Source organism: Scyliorhinus canicula, chromosome 3, assembly GCF_902713615.1.
Source record: "Scyliorhinus canicula chromosome 3, sScyCan1.1, whole genome shotgun sequence".
Taxonomy (NCBI): Eukaryota; Metazoa; Chordata; class Chondrichthyes; order Carcharhiniformes; family Scyliorhinidae; genus Scyliorhinus; species Scyliorhinus canicula.
In genome coordinates this window covers 182998206-183015182 of record NC_052148.1, presented here as the reverse complement: position 1 = coordinate 183015182, position 16977 = coordinate 182998206, and the positions used below count along the sequence as shown (strand labels likewise).

At 54.0% G+C, this 16977-nt stretch overlaps 1 protein-coding gene across 18 annotated transcripts in view; it reads left to right on the top strand.

The window, feature by feature from the left end:
• Positions 1 to 16977, top strand: part of ndst3 (N-deacetylase/N-sulfotransferase (heparan glucosaminyl) 3) — a 1441915-nt gene that overhangs the window by 1295914 nt on the left and 129024 nt on the right. For all 18 annotated transcript variants that reach the window (XM_038791879.1, XM_038791880.1, XM_038791871.1 and 15 more), the window contains one exon: positions 15385 to 15513. In XM_038791879.1, coding sequence (XP_038647807.1) covers positions 15385 to 15513 — 129 coding nt within the window. The remainder of the gene's footprint in view (positions 1 to 15384; positions 15514 to 16977) is intronic.

The window sequence follows — 16977 nt, the reverse complement described above, 5'->3', positions numbered from 1 at the left end:
TTTTTCCTTCAACTCAGTGTGGACTCCTTTCATTTCCCCTCACAAAACTGAGCCTCCACATGTATGAGGTGTGACACTTGAGACAGGTCACCTGGGTGACGGGCCCTCTCAGTGAGGCAGGCCAACCTTGCTTTCAGTGACTGCCCTCTCCTCGGGCAATCCCACAACTTCTAAGGCTCATTCCTCATCGGGGTGAGGACTCGGATCTCGGGAATCCCGCCCCTAGTCTTGGCCCTTTCCTACTTATTATGAGCTATTTTCTCCTGTGGCAACAAAGAGAGGGCAATGTGAGTGCATGCTTGATGAGGTGGGGGGTCTATGGCGGGTGGAATGTGTGGGTACCGCACCTGGACAGGAGTTGTGCTAGTGGGTGCCAGGATGTTCTGAAGAATAAACATGAAGATTGGATGTGGGGAGGGTGCAAGGTATCAGCCAGTTGATTGGGAGGGATATTGGGAGTTCTGGGAATTTGAAGGGTGGCAGGCAGAATTGATGCCAGGCGTGAAATGGTAACATACCCTTGCAGCTCGTTTGAGATCCTTGGTCTTCCACCAACATTGTATGGCAGTCCTCCTGGTCATGTGTCCGCACTGATTGCCACCACCTCCCAGGTGACATTGCTGATGCTGCTCCTTGTTCTCCGACCCTCTTGGGGGAACAGGGTGCCCTGTCTCTCAGCCACACCATCAAGAAGCCTTGTGAAGTCCGCATCACCATAAGCGAGGAGCAGGTCTGCACTGCCATGATTGTGTGTTGACTGGAGTGAGTGGTGGGAGACCATTGAACTGAAGCACCCCCTTGTCAGTGCTGAGATGTGAGTCGGATGAATCAGTCGGCAAGGGAGCCAGAAATGTCGAGAATTTTGTGGGGCTCCTTTTTGGCACAAAATGGCATTGAATATGGGCCGTGATCTCGCCAACACGACTGCCGCAAAACCCCCCACCAAACGCACCCAAGACCAGACTTTAACTTGAGTCTGCTGAATCGTGCCCCAGGTGTAGTAAAATTCCATTTATAATTTTTTTAAATCTAGTACCGTAATTCGTACAGCATCTTACTGAATGAAGTGATGCTTCTGTTACAGTGACATTTCTGCCTACTTACCATGAAAAGTTGGAGTATTTTGTTCCAACAAAATCACCATGAAAGACTGGGCTGCCTGAAAGATCATTGGACAAATCTCTGAGCATGAGCTGCTGTGATTCATTCTGAACACTGACTGACTTGTCAAAATGTGAATTTGGGATCTCCATCAACTGTTCAATTAATAAACCCCTTCCGACAGTGGGAATGAACCATTCAGATCAGTGAAGTCCCAGGTTTGATCCAGAGTGCATGGTGAATTAATGAGTCTCAGTGGTACAATTGGCTCTTGAGTTAAGGAGAGAGAAAACAGCCACAAATGGATGTTCTTGTTCACTTCTCAATGATTACAACTTTCCCTCGTTTAGCATTCCTGTTGTGTTCCAAAATGAATATGTGCCAAATGATAATCACTTTTCCATTAGAAAGCGTGCAATGAGGGTTGCTTCTTTCATGCCCTCTAATTTTTGTGTTAAAAATCTACAGTGTTGGCTGCCTTGAACCTGACTGGCCCAAAAAGTCTTTTCGACTTAATAGCTGCTTCCCAACCCCCTCCCCCTCGCTGGCCATCCCGACCCCCTGCCCCTCGCTGACCATCCCAACCTCCTCCCCCTCGCTGACCATCCCAATCTCCTCCCCCTCGCTGGCCATCCCAACATCCTGCCCCTCGCTGACCATCCCGACCCCCTCACCCTCGCTGGCCATCCCGACACCCTGCCCCTCGCTGGCCAACCCGACCCCCTCCCTCTCGCTGGCCAGCCCGACCCCCTCCCTCTCGCTGGCCATCCCGACCCCCTGCCCCTCACTGGCCATCCCGACCCCCTCCCCCTCACTGACCATCCCGACCCCCTCCCCCTCGCTGGCCATCCCGACCCCCTCCCCCTCACTGGCCTTCCCAACCCCCTCTTCCTCGCTGGCCATCCCGACCCCCTCCCCCTCACTGGCCTTCCCAACCCCCTCCCCCTCGCTGGCCATCCCGACCCCCTCCCCCTCACTGGCCACCCGACCATCTCCCTCTCGCTGGCCATCCCGAACCCCACCCGCTTGCTGGCCATCCCGACACCATGCCCCTCACTGACCATCCCGACCCCCTCCCCCTCGCTGGCCATCCCGACCCCCTCCCTCTCCCTGGCCATCCCAACCCCCTGCCCCTCACTGGCCTTCCAGACCTCATCCCGCTCGCTGGCCTTCCCGACCCCCTCCCGCTCGCTGGCCTTCCCGACCTCTTTCCGCTCGCTGGCCTTTCCGATCTCTTCCCACTCGCTGGCCTTCCCGACCTCTTCCCGCTCGCTGGCCTTCCCGACCTCTTCCCGCTCCCTGGCCTTCCCGACCTCTTCCCGCTCGCTGCCCTTCCCGACCTCTTCCCGCTCGCTGGTCTTCCCGAGCTCTTCCCGCTCGCTGCCCTCCCGATCACCCTCCCCCTCGCTGACCATCCCGATCCCCTCCCCCTCGCTGACCATCCCAATCTCCTCCCCCTCGCTGACCATCCCAACCTCCTCCCCCTCGCTGACCATCCCAACCTCCTCCCCCTCACTGACCATCCCAACCTCCTCCCCTCGCTGACCATCCCCACCCCCTCCCCCTCGCTGACCATCCCGACATCCTCCCCCTCGCTGACCATCCCAACCTCTTCCCCCTCGCTGACCATCCCAACCTCCTACCCCTCGCTGACCATCCCAACCCCCTGCCCCTCACTGACCATCCCAACATCCTCCCCCTCGCTGACCATCCCAACCTCCTCCCCCTCGCTGGCCATTCCAACCCTCCCCCTCGCTGACCATCCCACCCCCTCCCCTCGCTGACCATCCCGACCCCTCCCCCTCGCTGACCATCCCGACCCCCTGCCCCTCGCTGACCATCCCGACCCCCTGCCCCTCGCTGACCATCCCAACCTCCTCCCCCTCGCTGACCATCCCGACCTCCTCCCCCTCGCTGGCCATCTCGACCCCATGCCCCTCGCTGGCCGTCCCGACCCCCTCCCCCTCGCTGGCCATGCCGATACCCCTCCCTCTCGCTGGCCATCCCAAACCCCTCCCCCTCGCTGGCCATCCTGACCCCCTCCCCCTCGCTGGCCATCCTGACCCCCTCCCCCTCGCTGGCCATCCCGACCCCCTGCCCCTCGCTGGCCATCCCGACCCCCTCCCTCTCACTGACCATCCCAACCCCCTCCCCCTCGCTGGCCATCCCGACCCCCTCCCCCTCGCTGGCCATCCCGACCCCCTCCCTCTCGCTGGCCATCCTGACCCCCTCCCCCTCGCTGGCCATCCCGACCCCCTGCCCCTCGCTGGCCATCCCGACCCCCTCCCTCTCGCTGGCCATCCCGACCCCCTCCCTCTCGCTGGCCATCCCGACCCCCTCCCTCTCGCTGACCATCCCGACCCCCTCCCTCTCGCTGGCCATCCCAACCCCCTGCTTCTCGCTGGCCATCCCGATCCCCTCCCCCTCGCTGGCCATCCCGATCCCCTCCCCTCGCTGACCATCCCAATCTCCTCCCCCTCGCTGGCCATCCCGATCCCCTCCCCCTCGCTGACAATCCCAATCTCCTCCCCCTCACTGACCATCCCGACACCCTCCACCTCGCTGACCATCCCAACCTCCTCCCCCTCGCTGACCATCCCGACTCCCTCCCCCTCGCTGACCATCCCAACCTCCTCCCCCTCGCTGACCATCCCGACCCCCTCACCCTCGCTGACCATCCCAACCCCCTGCCCCTCACTGACTATCCCAACCTCCTCCCCCTCGCTGACCATCCCAACCTCCTCCCCTCGCTGGCCATTCCAACCTCCTCCCCCTCACTGACCATCCCAACCTCCTCTCCCCTCGCTGACCATCCCGACCCCCTCCCCCTCGCTGACCATCCCGACCCCCTCACCCTCGCTGACCATCCCGACCCCCTGCCCCTCGCTGGCCATCCCGATCCCCTCCCCCTCGCTGACCATCCCAATCTCCTCCCCCTCGCTGGCCATCCCGATCCCCCTCCCCCTCGCTGACAATCCCAATCTCCTCCCCCTCACTGACCATCCCGACACCCTCCACCTCGCTGACCATCCCAACCTCCTCCCCCTCGCTGACCATCCCGACTCCCTCCCCTCGCTGACCATCCCAACCTCCTCCCCCTCGCGGACCATTCCCGACCACCCTCAACCCTCCGCTGACCATACCCACCCCCTGCCCCTCACTGACTATCCCAACCTCCTCCCCTCGCTGACCATCCCAACCTCCTCCCCCTCGCTGGCCATTCCAACCTCCTCCCCCTCACGTACCATGCGCCCAACCTTCCTCTTCTCCCCTCTCTGACGCATCCCGACCCCCCCTCCCCCTCAGCTGACCTCCCGACCCCCTCAACCCTCGCTGACCAATCCCGACCCCCTGCCCTCACTGACCATCCAACCTCCTCCCCTCGTCTGGCCTTCCTGACTTCTTGCCGCTCGCTGGCCTTCCCGACCTCTTCCCGCTCGCTGGCCTTCCTGACCTCTTCCGGCTCGCTGGCCTTCCTGACCTCTTCCGGCTCGCTGGCCTTCCCGATCTCTTCCCACTCGCTGGCCTTCCCAATCTCTTCCCGCTCGCTGGCCTTCCCGACCTCTTCCCGCTCGCTGACTTCCCGATCTCTTCCCACTCACTGGCCTTCCCGATCTCTTCCTGCTTGCTGGCCTTCCTGACCTCTTCCGGCTCGCTGGCCTTCCCGATCTCTTCCGGTTCGCTGGCCTTCCCGACCTCTTCCCGCTCGCTTGCCTTCCCGACCTCTTCCGGTTCGCTGGCCTTCCCGACCTCTTCCCGCTCGCTTGCCTTCCCGACCTCTTCCCGCTCGCTGGCCTTCCTGACCTCTTCCGGCTCGCTGGCCTTCCAGACCTCTTCCCGCTCGCTGGCCTTCCAGACCTCTTCCCGCTCGCCGGCCTTCCCGACCCCCTCCCGCTCGCTAGCCATCCCGACCCCCTCTCCCCTCGCTGACCATCCCGACCCCCTCCCCCTCGCTGGCCATCCCGACCCCCCTCCCTCTCGCTGGCCATCCCGACCCCCTGCCCCTCGCTGGTCATCCCGACCCCTGCCCCTCACTGGCCTTCCAGACCTCTTCCCGCTCGCTGGCCTTCCCGATCTCTTCCGGCTCGCTGGCCTTCCCGACCTCTTTCCACTTGCTGGCCTTTCCGATCTCTTCCCACTCGCTGGCTTTCCCGACCTCGATGAGATCACTGATCCTGAGTGGCACGGCTGCGACTACAGAGCTTCCGAATGGCCGCATCTCTCCAAGTCAAGAAAGTGCCTTCGATACATAGATACATAGAAGATAGGAGCAGGAGGAGGCCTTTTGGCCCTTGGAGCCTGCTCAGCCATTTATCACTATCGTGGCTGAGCATCCAACTCAATAGCCTAATCCTTCTTTCTCCCCATAGCCTTTGATCCCATCCACCCTAAGTGCTATATGTAGCCACCTCTTGAATATATTCAATTAACGGTGCTCCAAGCGTTAAATTGCTGAATGGCAGCCACCGGGAATATAGACAGGCTGACCCTCAGCTTTTTAGCTGGTGGAGGGGTGGTGGAGAGGATTGTGCCACCCTATAAAATCCAGTACATGAAGAATCATGGCATCAGGCAGCACAGATTGAGGCCTTTCAGCCATTGTGCCAGTATGGTTTCTGTTGACCCACTCCAGTACTTTACCCCCATATCTATGGAATCATAAAATCTCTACAGAAGGAGGCCTTTCAGCCCATCAAGTCTGCAGCGACCTTTGGAAAGAGTACCCTACCTAGGCCCACAAGTTAGCACGGTGGGTAGTACTTGGTTGCTTCACAGGGCCAGTGTCCCAGGTTCAATTCCCGGCTTGGGTCACTGTGCAGAGTCTGCACGTTCTCCCTGTGTCTGCATGGGTTTCCTCCGGGTGCTCCGGTTTCTTCCCACAAATCCCGAGAGACGTGCTGTTAGATAATTTAGACATTCTGAATTCTCCCTCCATGTACCCGAACAGGCGCCGGAATGTGGGGCTTTTCACAGTAACTTCATTGCAGTGTTAATGTAAGCCTACTTGTGACAATAAAGATTATTATTATTATCCCCGGATCCCCACCTAACCTATTTAGACACTAAGGGACAATTTAGAGTGGCCAATCCACTTAACCTGCCCATAGAACATACAGTGCAGGAGGAGGCCATTCGTCCCATCGAGTCTGTGCAAAGTGCAAATTCCACACAGACGGTCACCCAAGGCCGGAATTTAACCCGGGTCCCTGGCACTGTGAGGCAGCAGTGCTACGCATTGTAGGTGGTAGATGGCACAAAACCTGACTGTGGAGAGGACAGTGTAGATCTTCAAAAGTACATTTGTACTCCAAAAGTTGTTGGAGTGGGCAAATAGGTGGCAGATGAAGTTCAATACAGAGAAGTGTGAGGTGATGCATTTTGGTAGGAGGAACATGGACAGATGACATAAAATAGTGGGCAAAATTCTTAAAGGGTAAAGGAACAGAGGGACCTGGTGTAAAGCATATAGTATTCTGGGCTTTCGTAATTAGGACATGGAGTATAAGAGCAAGGAGCTTATGCTAAACGTATACAAGTCAAGTGTTAGACCTCAGCTGAGTTGCGGTCTTCTTTGGGATTGGTGAACTATTATGGAAAGTTAATTCCCGGCCTCGCAACCATGTTAGCCCCCTAAACCTCCTCATGAAAAAGAACTAGGACTAGGCGTGGAAAAAGCAGCAGGAATAAGCATTCACACAAGCGAAGAAAACGATTGACTTCCTCAGGCCTGTTAACACACTGTGACCCTGCCAAACAACTAATAGTCACGTGTGATGCGTCACCAAATGGCATTGGCACCGTTCTATCGCACCACATGGAAGATGTCAGAGGGAGGCTAATCACTATTCCCCATCGAACACTGGCCATGGCTGAGTGCAATTATGTGCAGATTGAGGAAGAGGGTCTGGCAGTTGTCTTTGCCATGAAGAAATTCCATCAGTATGGGGACGGTCGACAATTCACGATCATCACGGACCACAAGCCACAGCTAGGTCTTTTTGAAGACGTCAAGGCGATTCCGCCCATTGTCTCTGCCAGGATACAGCATTCGACCCTCTTTCTTGTCCACCTCTGAGGACTCATTTGAGCATTGTCCAGGTACCCAGATCGCAAACGCAGATAAGTTAAGCCCACTAACTTTGACAACACGCTCTCCTTCTCCTCCCAACATTGACAAGGTAGTGGCTAGGTGATTTGTTGTCTGTTACAACACCCCAACTCCGTAAGTGGGCCCGGCCCTTTCGAAAGTTTGCCGCATAATCCTGGAGGAGGTCAACAGAGAAGATTGCCAAACCAGTTACGGGCATTCTCAACGGAAATTTCCGATTTAGTGTGAAAGACGGCATCCTTTTGTGGGGGACGCGTGTCACCATCCCGGATAAGGGCCAAGACCTGATCTGGAGGGACCTGCACAGCAGGCATCTGGGGTTGTCCAAAATGAAAATGCTCGCCCGCAGTTATGTATGGTGGCCAGCCCTGGAGGCAGAGATAAAAAAGTTAGCCCAGCAGTGTGGTATTTGTCAGGAAGAACAGAAGCTTCTGCCAGTCATGTCCCTTCACCCATGTGAATGGCCAGAACGACCATGGGTGTGGCTACACGCCGACCTTGCAGCCTTTTCAAGGCTTGATGTTCTTCCTCCTGATAGATGCATGATGTGATGTAAGTGGTTGAAAGTCCATAGAATGTTGTCGACCCCCTCAAACGTGACCATTGAGAAATTGCACCTGTCTTTTCAGTATGCTTGATATCCCAGGGATGTTGGTTACAGACATTGGAATGCCCTTCACAAGCGAGGAATTCACGGGATCCATGAAGGGAAATGGAATAAGGCACATCCTTATGGCCCCGTATCACAGTACCTCCAATGGGCTGACAGAAAAGTTGGTCCAGACATTCAAATGAGGGCTAACAAAGCAGATTTCAGGGTCAATCAACGTAAAACTGGCCAGATTCTTGATCTGTAATTGGCATTACATGCCGTGATCGGGTAGCACCGACTGAATTGCTAATGGTCCGGAGGCTTCGAACCCGTCTTCGTCTGGCTTTCCCTGATATTGTGTGAAAGTACACCACACAGGCAGAAGCAGCAAGGGCTGCTTCCCTGTTTGACGGAAGCTGCTCAGTTTCTAGCAGGTGACGCAGTCTATGTTCGCAACTTTGCAGATGGCACCCAGTGGATGCCAGCGATAAATGACCACCAGACAGGATTGGTATCTTATTAGATTCAGGCACAGGGTCATTTCATGAAAAAAAGTGTCGATCAAATAAGGTCCAGGAGTCCATAGAACATAGAACACTACAGCGCAGTACGGGCCCTTCGGCCCTCGATGTTGCGCCGACCTGTGAAACCATCTGAAGCCTATCTGACCTACACTATTCCATTTTCATCCATATGTCTATCCAGTGACCACTTAAATGCCCTTAAAGTTGGCGAGTCTACTACTGTTGCAGGCAGGGCTTTCCACACCCCTACTACTCTCTGAGTAAAGAAACTGCCTCTGACATATGTCCTATATCTATCACCCCTCAATTTAAAGCTATGTCCCCTCGTGTTGGTCATCACCATCCGAGGAAAAAGACTCTCACTGTCCACCCTATCTAACCCTCTGACTATCTTATATGTCTCTATTAAGTCACCTCTCAGCCTTCTCCTCTCTAACGAAAACAACCTCAAGTCCCTGAGCCTTTCCTCGTAAGACCTTCCCTCCATACCAGGCAACATCCTAGTAAATCTCCTCTGAACCCTTTCCAAAGCTTCCACATCCGTCCTATAATGTGGTGACCAGAACTGTACGCAGTACTCCAGGTGCGGCCGCACCAGAGTTATGTACAGCTGCAGCATGACCTTGTGGCTCCGAAACTCAATCCCCCTGCTGATAAAGGCTAGCACACCATATGCCTTCTTAACAGCCCTATTAACCTGGGTGGCAACTTTCAGGGATTTATGTACCTGGATGCCGAGATCTCTCTGTTCACCTACACTACCAAGAATCTTGCCATTAGCCCAGTACTCTGCATTCCTGTTACTCCTTCCAAAGTGAACCACCTCACACTTTTCCGCATTAAACTCTATCTGCCACCTCTCAGCCCAGCTCTGCAGCGTATCTATGTCCCTCTGTATCCTATAACATCCTTCAGCCCTATCCACAACTCCACCGACCTTCATGTCATCTGCAAATTTACTAACCCATCCTTCTACACCCTCTTCCAGGTCATTTATAAAAATGACAAACAGTAGTGGCCCCAAAACAGATCCTTGCGGTACACCACTAGTAACTGAACTCCAGGATGAACATTTGCCATCAACCACCACCCTCTGTCTTCTTTCAGCTAGCCAATTACTGATCCAAACCGCTAAATCACCTTCAATCCCATACTTCCTTATTTTCTGCAATAGCCTACCGTGGGGAACCTTATCAAACGCCTTACTGAAATCCATATACACCACATCAACCGCTTTACCCTGATCCACCTGTTTGGTCACCTTCTCAAAAAACTCAATAAGGTTTGTGAGGCATGACCTACCCTTCACAAAACCGTGTTGACTATCGCTAATCAACTTGTTCTTTTCAAGATGATTATAAACCCTATCTCTTATCCAGTCTTAGGAAAAATTCCTTTGGAGATGAAAATTGCTGCCAAACCAAATCCGGTGCTAGTAGACGCTAGAGCAGGCATTGTCAAACTCAGGGGCGTGACCCACGAGTGGGCGGCGGGCGGGTGTCGGGAGGGACGCGGACCCGTCCATCACGGCGCTCACGATTGCGCAAATCCGCGCGCAACAGCTGCAGCAGCCAGCTTTTAATAATGCCTGCTGCGAGCAGCCTTCAAAATGTCCAGGAACAGATTTTTAAAAATTGCGCAAAACTATGCGCATGCGCACTGATGATCGGGCACGCATGCGCAGTGCGGCCGTATTTTTTAAAAATCTGGTTTTTATTTCAAGTTCGGGGGCGCAAAGGGACCATTGGGGTCAAAGGGACCCAAAACCATTTCCTCAATTTTTGTCAGCAACAAAGAAGGCAAGAGAAAATGGTGGGTTGCGCAGGTCGGCCGGCGTGGGCCGCAAAGGTCGGCCGGCGTGGGTCGCGAAGGTCGGCCGGCGTGGGTCGCGAAGGTCGGCCGGGTTGGGTCCCGAAGGTTGGCCTGTTGGTAAAAATGGGTCCCTGAAAAAAAAGGTTGAAAAACACTGCGCTGGAGCACTACCCAAGTGAGTCAAGGTGCCAAAATATCCTCTGGAGGAGAAGAACACCCTCTCCCGGTGGCCGTGAAGATCACTGCAACCGGTTCATTCCAGGACTGGTGCGGCATTTCACAACCTACAGCCCACAAGTGCATACGTGAAGTCACAGATATCCTGTATGCCCAGGCACCAGATTATCAAATTTGAGCTAGACCAAGACCACCAAGATGCACGGGCTGCAGGATTCTCCGTCGTTGCCGGGATGCCCAGGGGGTAATAGGGGTGGCACGGTGGTGTTGTGGTTAGTACTGCTGCTTCATGCGCCGAAAACCCGGGTTCAATCCTGTCCCCAGGTCACTGTCCGTGTGGAGTTTACACATTCTACCTGTGTCTACATGAGTCTCACCTCCACAACCCCAAAGATGTGCAGGATAGGTGGATTGGCCATTCTAAATTGCCCCTTAATTGGAAAAAAAGAATTGGGTACTCTAAATGTATTTTTAAAAAAGGTCCAGAGGTAACTGATGTCACGCATGTCACCTTGCACACTCCGGGTCATCAGGAAAGGGTTCCACTCCCTGAATGGTCAACGTGTGTGACCACCTCCTCCGGATCATGAACGTGTTTGCACGCTTCCCAGAGAGCAAGCATGGCAGCTACATCCTGGGATACTCGGACATCCCTGGCGTCTTCGAGAATCAGCTCAGGCTGACAGGTTGGATCTTGGGGGATAAGGGATACCCACTGATGTTCTGGCTGATGATGCCAGTGAAGAGGCCATAGACTGAGGTGGAGAGCCGATATAACGAGGCCCATGCTGCCTCCTGTGCTGTCATTGAGCGGTGCATCGGACTGCTCAAAATGTGGTTCCGAAGCCTGGACCGCTCTGGTGGTGCACCACAGTACACCCCCCAGAGGGTCTCTCACTTTGTGGTGGTCTGCTGTGCCCTCCACAACCTGGCACAGCAGCAGGGCGACATGCTGTAGGAGAAGGAGGGACATGCAGCCTCATCTGAGGAAGAGGAGAAGGTGGGCCAGGAGAGGATGGAGGATGAGCCCGGAGATGCAGGAGGAGCCGGAAGATGGAGCACAGGTGGCAGCAAGGGTCCGGCTTGCCTGACGGGCCAGGTAGGGTCTCATCCTCACCAGATTCTCAGCTCACAGCTTCCCCCCACCCCCCCAATCCCTCCATCCTCCAATACCCTCTCCCCCCAATCGCTCCTTCCCCCCAATCTCTCCACTGCCCACCAATTCCCCCTCCCCTATTTTCCTCCCTGCCCCCATTCTCCAGCCCTCCCACACCCCCCTCCTCCCCAACTACCCTGTTCCACCCTCCAAGGGTCTGTGTAGCATCACTCCAGGGTGATGGGCCTGTGTCGACACTGTTAGCGGGTCGATATACAAGGCAGGAGAGTGATGATAACTTGCTGTGAGAAAAGCTCTGGTGCTCCTCAGTTTATGCCAAAGTTTGATTCCTGTCTTTCTACTGACAGCACGCTCACACCCTTCCTCTACATCAGGGGTGTTTGTTATTGGACCACTGTGCCCTGAGTGCGGGAGTGGGGGGGAGGGAAGGGCAACAGGCGGTGGGGTGCAGGCAGGCCTGCTGTGGAGATTTACGTGACAAAGTCTTCACATGTATCAGGTGTAACATGTTGAATTGTGAACATTTGACATTTCCATTTGCCCTAGCTACAGAGAGTGCCCCCCTCTCCCCTACTTCATGCTCACTCAGTGATCCTCAATCTTCTTGATCTTCCATGGGCTATTGCTACATCTAGGTGTGTCCCCAGGATGCACATCAGGGGTGGAGGCAACATGCTGCTTTCCGCGCCCTGTGGCCTATGAGCCCTTGGCGGACGTCCTCTGGAGGGCTGGAGCTGAAAGGCCCCGTCTGACTTATCGCTGTGGCATCCTATTTTGACCGCTGACCTTGAGATGTGCCAGTGTTAGGTGGGGGGATTTCGGAAGAACTGGAGACTGCTGTCGTCTCCCTGGTGTCAGGCCCTGGGTTCGCCTCGAGTGCTTCCTCCTCCCTGACAGTGCGATAAGGTCCTGAGGGTCAAGAAGAAATTATATATAGCTTGTGGGCTTAAAAGGATCAAGGGATATCGGAGGACAGCAGAATCATGGTATTGAACTTGATGGTCAGCCATGATCATAATGAATGATGGAGCAGGCTCTAAGGGCCAAATGTTCTCCTCCTTCTATTTTCTATGTGTCTATGTCTTCATTGGACATAGGCAGCCGGAGAGCGCTCCAAGTCATCTGGCTCCCCATTGTCTTTATCGTAGTGCCAACGTCCTCAGCAATGTTCCTTGGTGACTGGGCCATGCTCTGCAGTGCCTCGGCCATGTCCCTCAGTGACTGGGCCATGCTCTGCAGTGCCTCGGCAATGCCCACCTCTGTCTGGGACATGTCCCTCAGTGACTGGGACATGCCCTGCAGCGCCTCGGCAATATTCACTTGCATCTGGGACATGTCCCTCAGCGACTGGGACATGCTCTGCAGTGCCTCGGCAATGCCCACCTCTGTCTGGGACATGTCCCTTAGTGACTGGGCCATGCTCTGCAGTGCCTTGGCAATGCCCACCTCTGTCTGGGACATGTCCCTCAGTGACTGGGACATGCTCTGCAGTGCCTCAGCAATATTCACTTGCATCTGAGACATGTCCCTCAGCGACTGGGCCATGATCTGCAGTGCCTCAGCAATATTCACTTGCATCTGAGACATGTCCCTCAGCGACTGGGCCACGCTCTGCAGTGCCTCGGCAATGCCCACCTCTGTCTGGGACATGTCCCTCAGCGAGTGGGACATGCTCTGCAGCGCCTCGGCAATGCCCACCTCTGTCTGGGACATGTCCCTCAGTGACTGGGCCATGCTCTGCAGTGCCTTGGCAATGCCCACCTCTGTCTGGGACATGTCCCTCAGTGACTGGGCCATGCTCTGCAGTGCCTTGGCAATGCCCACCTCTGTCTGGGACATGTCCCTCAACGACTGGGACATGCTCTGCAGTGCCTCAGCATTATTCACTTGCATCTGAGACATATCCCTCAGCGACTGGGCCATGATCTGCAGCGCCTCGGCAATGCCCACCTCTGTCTGGGACATGTCCCTCAGTGACTGGGCCACGCTCTGCAGCGCCTCAGCAATGCCCACCTCTGTCTGGGACATGTCCCTCAGCGACTGGGACATGCTCTGCAGCGCCTCGGCAATGCCCACCTCTGTCTGGGACATGTCCCTCAGCAACTGGGACATGCTCTGCAGTGCCTCAGCAATATTCACTTGCATCTGGGACATGTCCCTCAGCGACTGGGACATGATGTCGAGATCTTCAGCCATGGTCATCACAGACTGAGCCATGCCTTGGGAACCACCACTCAGAATACCAATGGCGTTCTTCAGGCTTTCCACTGTAGTCGCCACCCTCACAGTGTTGGCCTTGGTGCCTCGCATTGTCGGCACCATCTCCAGTTATCATAGCCTTTGGGACTCCTGCACTCGGCTATGCAGTTGCTGGAATGTCACTGACATCCCCTCCTTAATGTCACATTGTGTCCTATCATCTGCATCAGCTCTGGCCAAACCTTGTCCAGAGGCTCAACATCTGACTGGGACTCAGCTGTGTCCTGGGATCCAGCAGACCTCCGACCACTGACTCCTTTGGATGTTCCCACCTCCACCTGATGTGCATCAGCAACTGTGTGGTGCTCACCAGATTGTTCCCCAGGAGCCTGTCCACTAATGTCGCCAACCGAGATGTGTGTCGCTATGCTTATGGAAGTTGCGGGTGACAGCTGTGACACCTCGACAGTGGTCTCCTCTGAGTAGTTCTCCGAGATGATCTCTTGGGTGGCAGGGTGGAGAATGGCTCCAGAAGGCCCAGCACCATCAGATGGAGATCCTGCAAGACAATTAACATGTGGTCAGTGAGAGGGAAGGTTCATTTTGTCATCAGTGGATCCTCAACTCTGCGGCGCAGGCCAACCTCGCTGTCCATGACTTCTCCCCTCGGTCAATTCTGTGATTTCCAAGGCTCATTCCTCATCGGGGGAGTGGACTCGAATCTCTGGTACACCGCTCCCCCTTCCTGGCCCTTTCCCATTTTTAATGGACCATCTTCTCCTGCAGAATCAAAGAGAGGGCATTGTGAGCCGAACACTTGATGCGGGCTGGAGGGGAGAGTGGGGGGGAGAGCCTGCAGCTGCTGCCATGTGTGGGCATTGCATCCGGACGTGAAGAGATTGTGCTGGTGGGTGCCAGTGGGTTCTGAGGAGTAAACTCCAGATGTGGGGAGGGTTTGAGGTGTCAGACAGTGATTTGTGGAGAGTGGGGTTGGTGTTTGGGATTTTATGGGGTGGCAGGCAGAACTGATGCCAGCAGAGAGATGGGAACTTACCCTTGCAGTTTGGTGGAGATTGTTGACTTCTTGTGACATTTGAGTGATCCTCCTGGTCATGCTGGCAGCTGCTGCCACTGCCTCCCAGATGGCATTGGTGACCCTGCTGCTAGTCCTCCGACTTCCTTCAGGGGAACAGGATAAGCCGTCTCGCATCGAAGGCTTTGAGAAGCCTGCCCAGGCCGACATCCCCAAGGATGGTCTGCACGGTGCCCTGCTTGTGTGTTGACTGGGGGTGAGTGGTGATAAAACATTTAAAAGCAGCTCCCCCTTGTTAGCTGCAAGATGCTGAGTCGCAGCTCTGGTGAAGCACACAGCGAGTCAGCCAGTCAACCAGTCAACCAGTCATGGTGAGAAGCTGATCGGGGCTTGCTCCGGCACTAAATGCCATTAAATTCGGGTCACAGTCTCACCAATGCATCAGTCAAGAAACACCCTGCTAAATGGGCCCACAATCACACCTTAGGAATGATCCCATTAAATTGCACCCACTGTTTTCCTAGTAGCTCCAGAAGTAGATAAAGAGGACGTAAATAGCAAAATGATACTTGACTTCTCTCACTGCTCTCCAAAGAACTTTTAACATTTAATTCTCAATGATCCATTGTCTGATTTTCTCTGATTTATTCTGCTTTGTGTAACATGTTGCTTTGAGGAAAACTTGCTCAAATATATCCTTTTAAATGTTGTTTTCTTCAGGTACTTCCACGACAGACCTGTGGTCTTTTCACTCATACCATATTCTACAAGGAGTACCCCGGAGGACCAAGAGAACTGGATAAAAGCATCAGGGGAGGAGAACTTTTTCTCACCGTTCTCCTTAATCCAGTAAGCATTTAAACTATCTCTAGTTGTGAACATTAGTGCTGGCAAAGAGAATCTTGGTTTCCACCAAAGCTGCTCTCCCCCCCCCCCCCCCCCCCCCCCCCCCCCACCACCAGCCCTGGATTCTCATCTTCCTCGTGTTTCTCTCCTACCTTTCCTCATGCTCTGTCCAAATTCATCTTGTCCATGAGCCTCCCCTCCTGATCTCCTGATTCTGTACCTGTTGAGTAGTTGACCACACAATGTCCCTTCCTGTTTCCCATGCTAGTAGATATTGTAAACACTTTGCTTTCAAATATTCCATAATAACCCATTGCTCAAAGAAAAACAACCTTTAATTCTCCCTCCTTGCAAACCACTATCCAATCTCCAACATTTCCCCATTCTCTCCTCTTGAACATTTTGTTGCTTCCAAATTCCACGTCCATTGTTCCGGCAACTCCATACAGGTTTCCACTTTTGACACAGCACTGAAAGTAATTATAGAATCAAACAACATAAAGAGGCCACTAGTCCATGCTGCCACTTTGAAAAGGCTTTCCAATTAGTCCCACTCCCCTGCTTTCTCCATGTAGACCTGCAAATTTCTTCCCTTCAACTGTTTATCCAATTTTCCTTAGAATGCCACATTGATTCTGCTTCCAACATTCTTTTAGGAAGTGCATTCCAGATCATAGAAACTCACTGCGTTAGGAAAAAAACTCCTAAATTGCCTACGTGGATGTAGTGTAAACCATTTATGGGCAGCACGGTAGCACAAGTGGATAGCACAGTGGCTTCACAGCACCAGGGTCCCAGATTCAATTCCACGCTGGGCCACTGTTTGTGCGGAGTCTGCATGTTCTCCCCGTGTCTGTGTGGGTTTCCTCCGGGTGCTCCGGTTTCCTTCCACAGTCCAAAGACGTGCAGGTTAGGTGGGTTGGCCATGATAAATTGCCCTCAGTGTCCAAAAAAGGTTAGATGGAGTTATTGGGTTACGGGGATAGGCTGGAAGTGAGGGCTTAAGTGGGTCGGTGCAAACTCGATAGGCCAAATGGCCTCCTTCTGCACTGTATATTCTATGTTCTATTCCTCCCTCTGTTATCCATCAATAGTCCTCAACATTTTGAAAACTTCCATTAAATTCCCCTTAATCTTTTCTGTCCTAAGGAAAGCTCACAACTTCACTAATCTCTCCATTTAACTCAAGCCTCTTACCTCTGGTACCATTCTAGTGAATCACTTCTACACCTTCTCCAATGCCTTGACATCATTCCTATCTGAAGTACTCAGGATTCAAATTAGTTCTCCAGCTGATGATTTTAAAGGGTTTAGTATAACTTCCTTGCTTTTATACTCGGTGCCTCTATTGATAAAGCCAAGAATCGCAAATGTTTTTTAACAGTCCTCTTAATTTGCCATCACTTTCAAAGATTTGTTCTCCATTACTGCACCCCATGTAAAATTGTACTTTTTAATTTCTTCCTT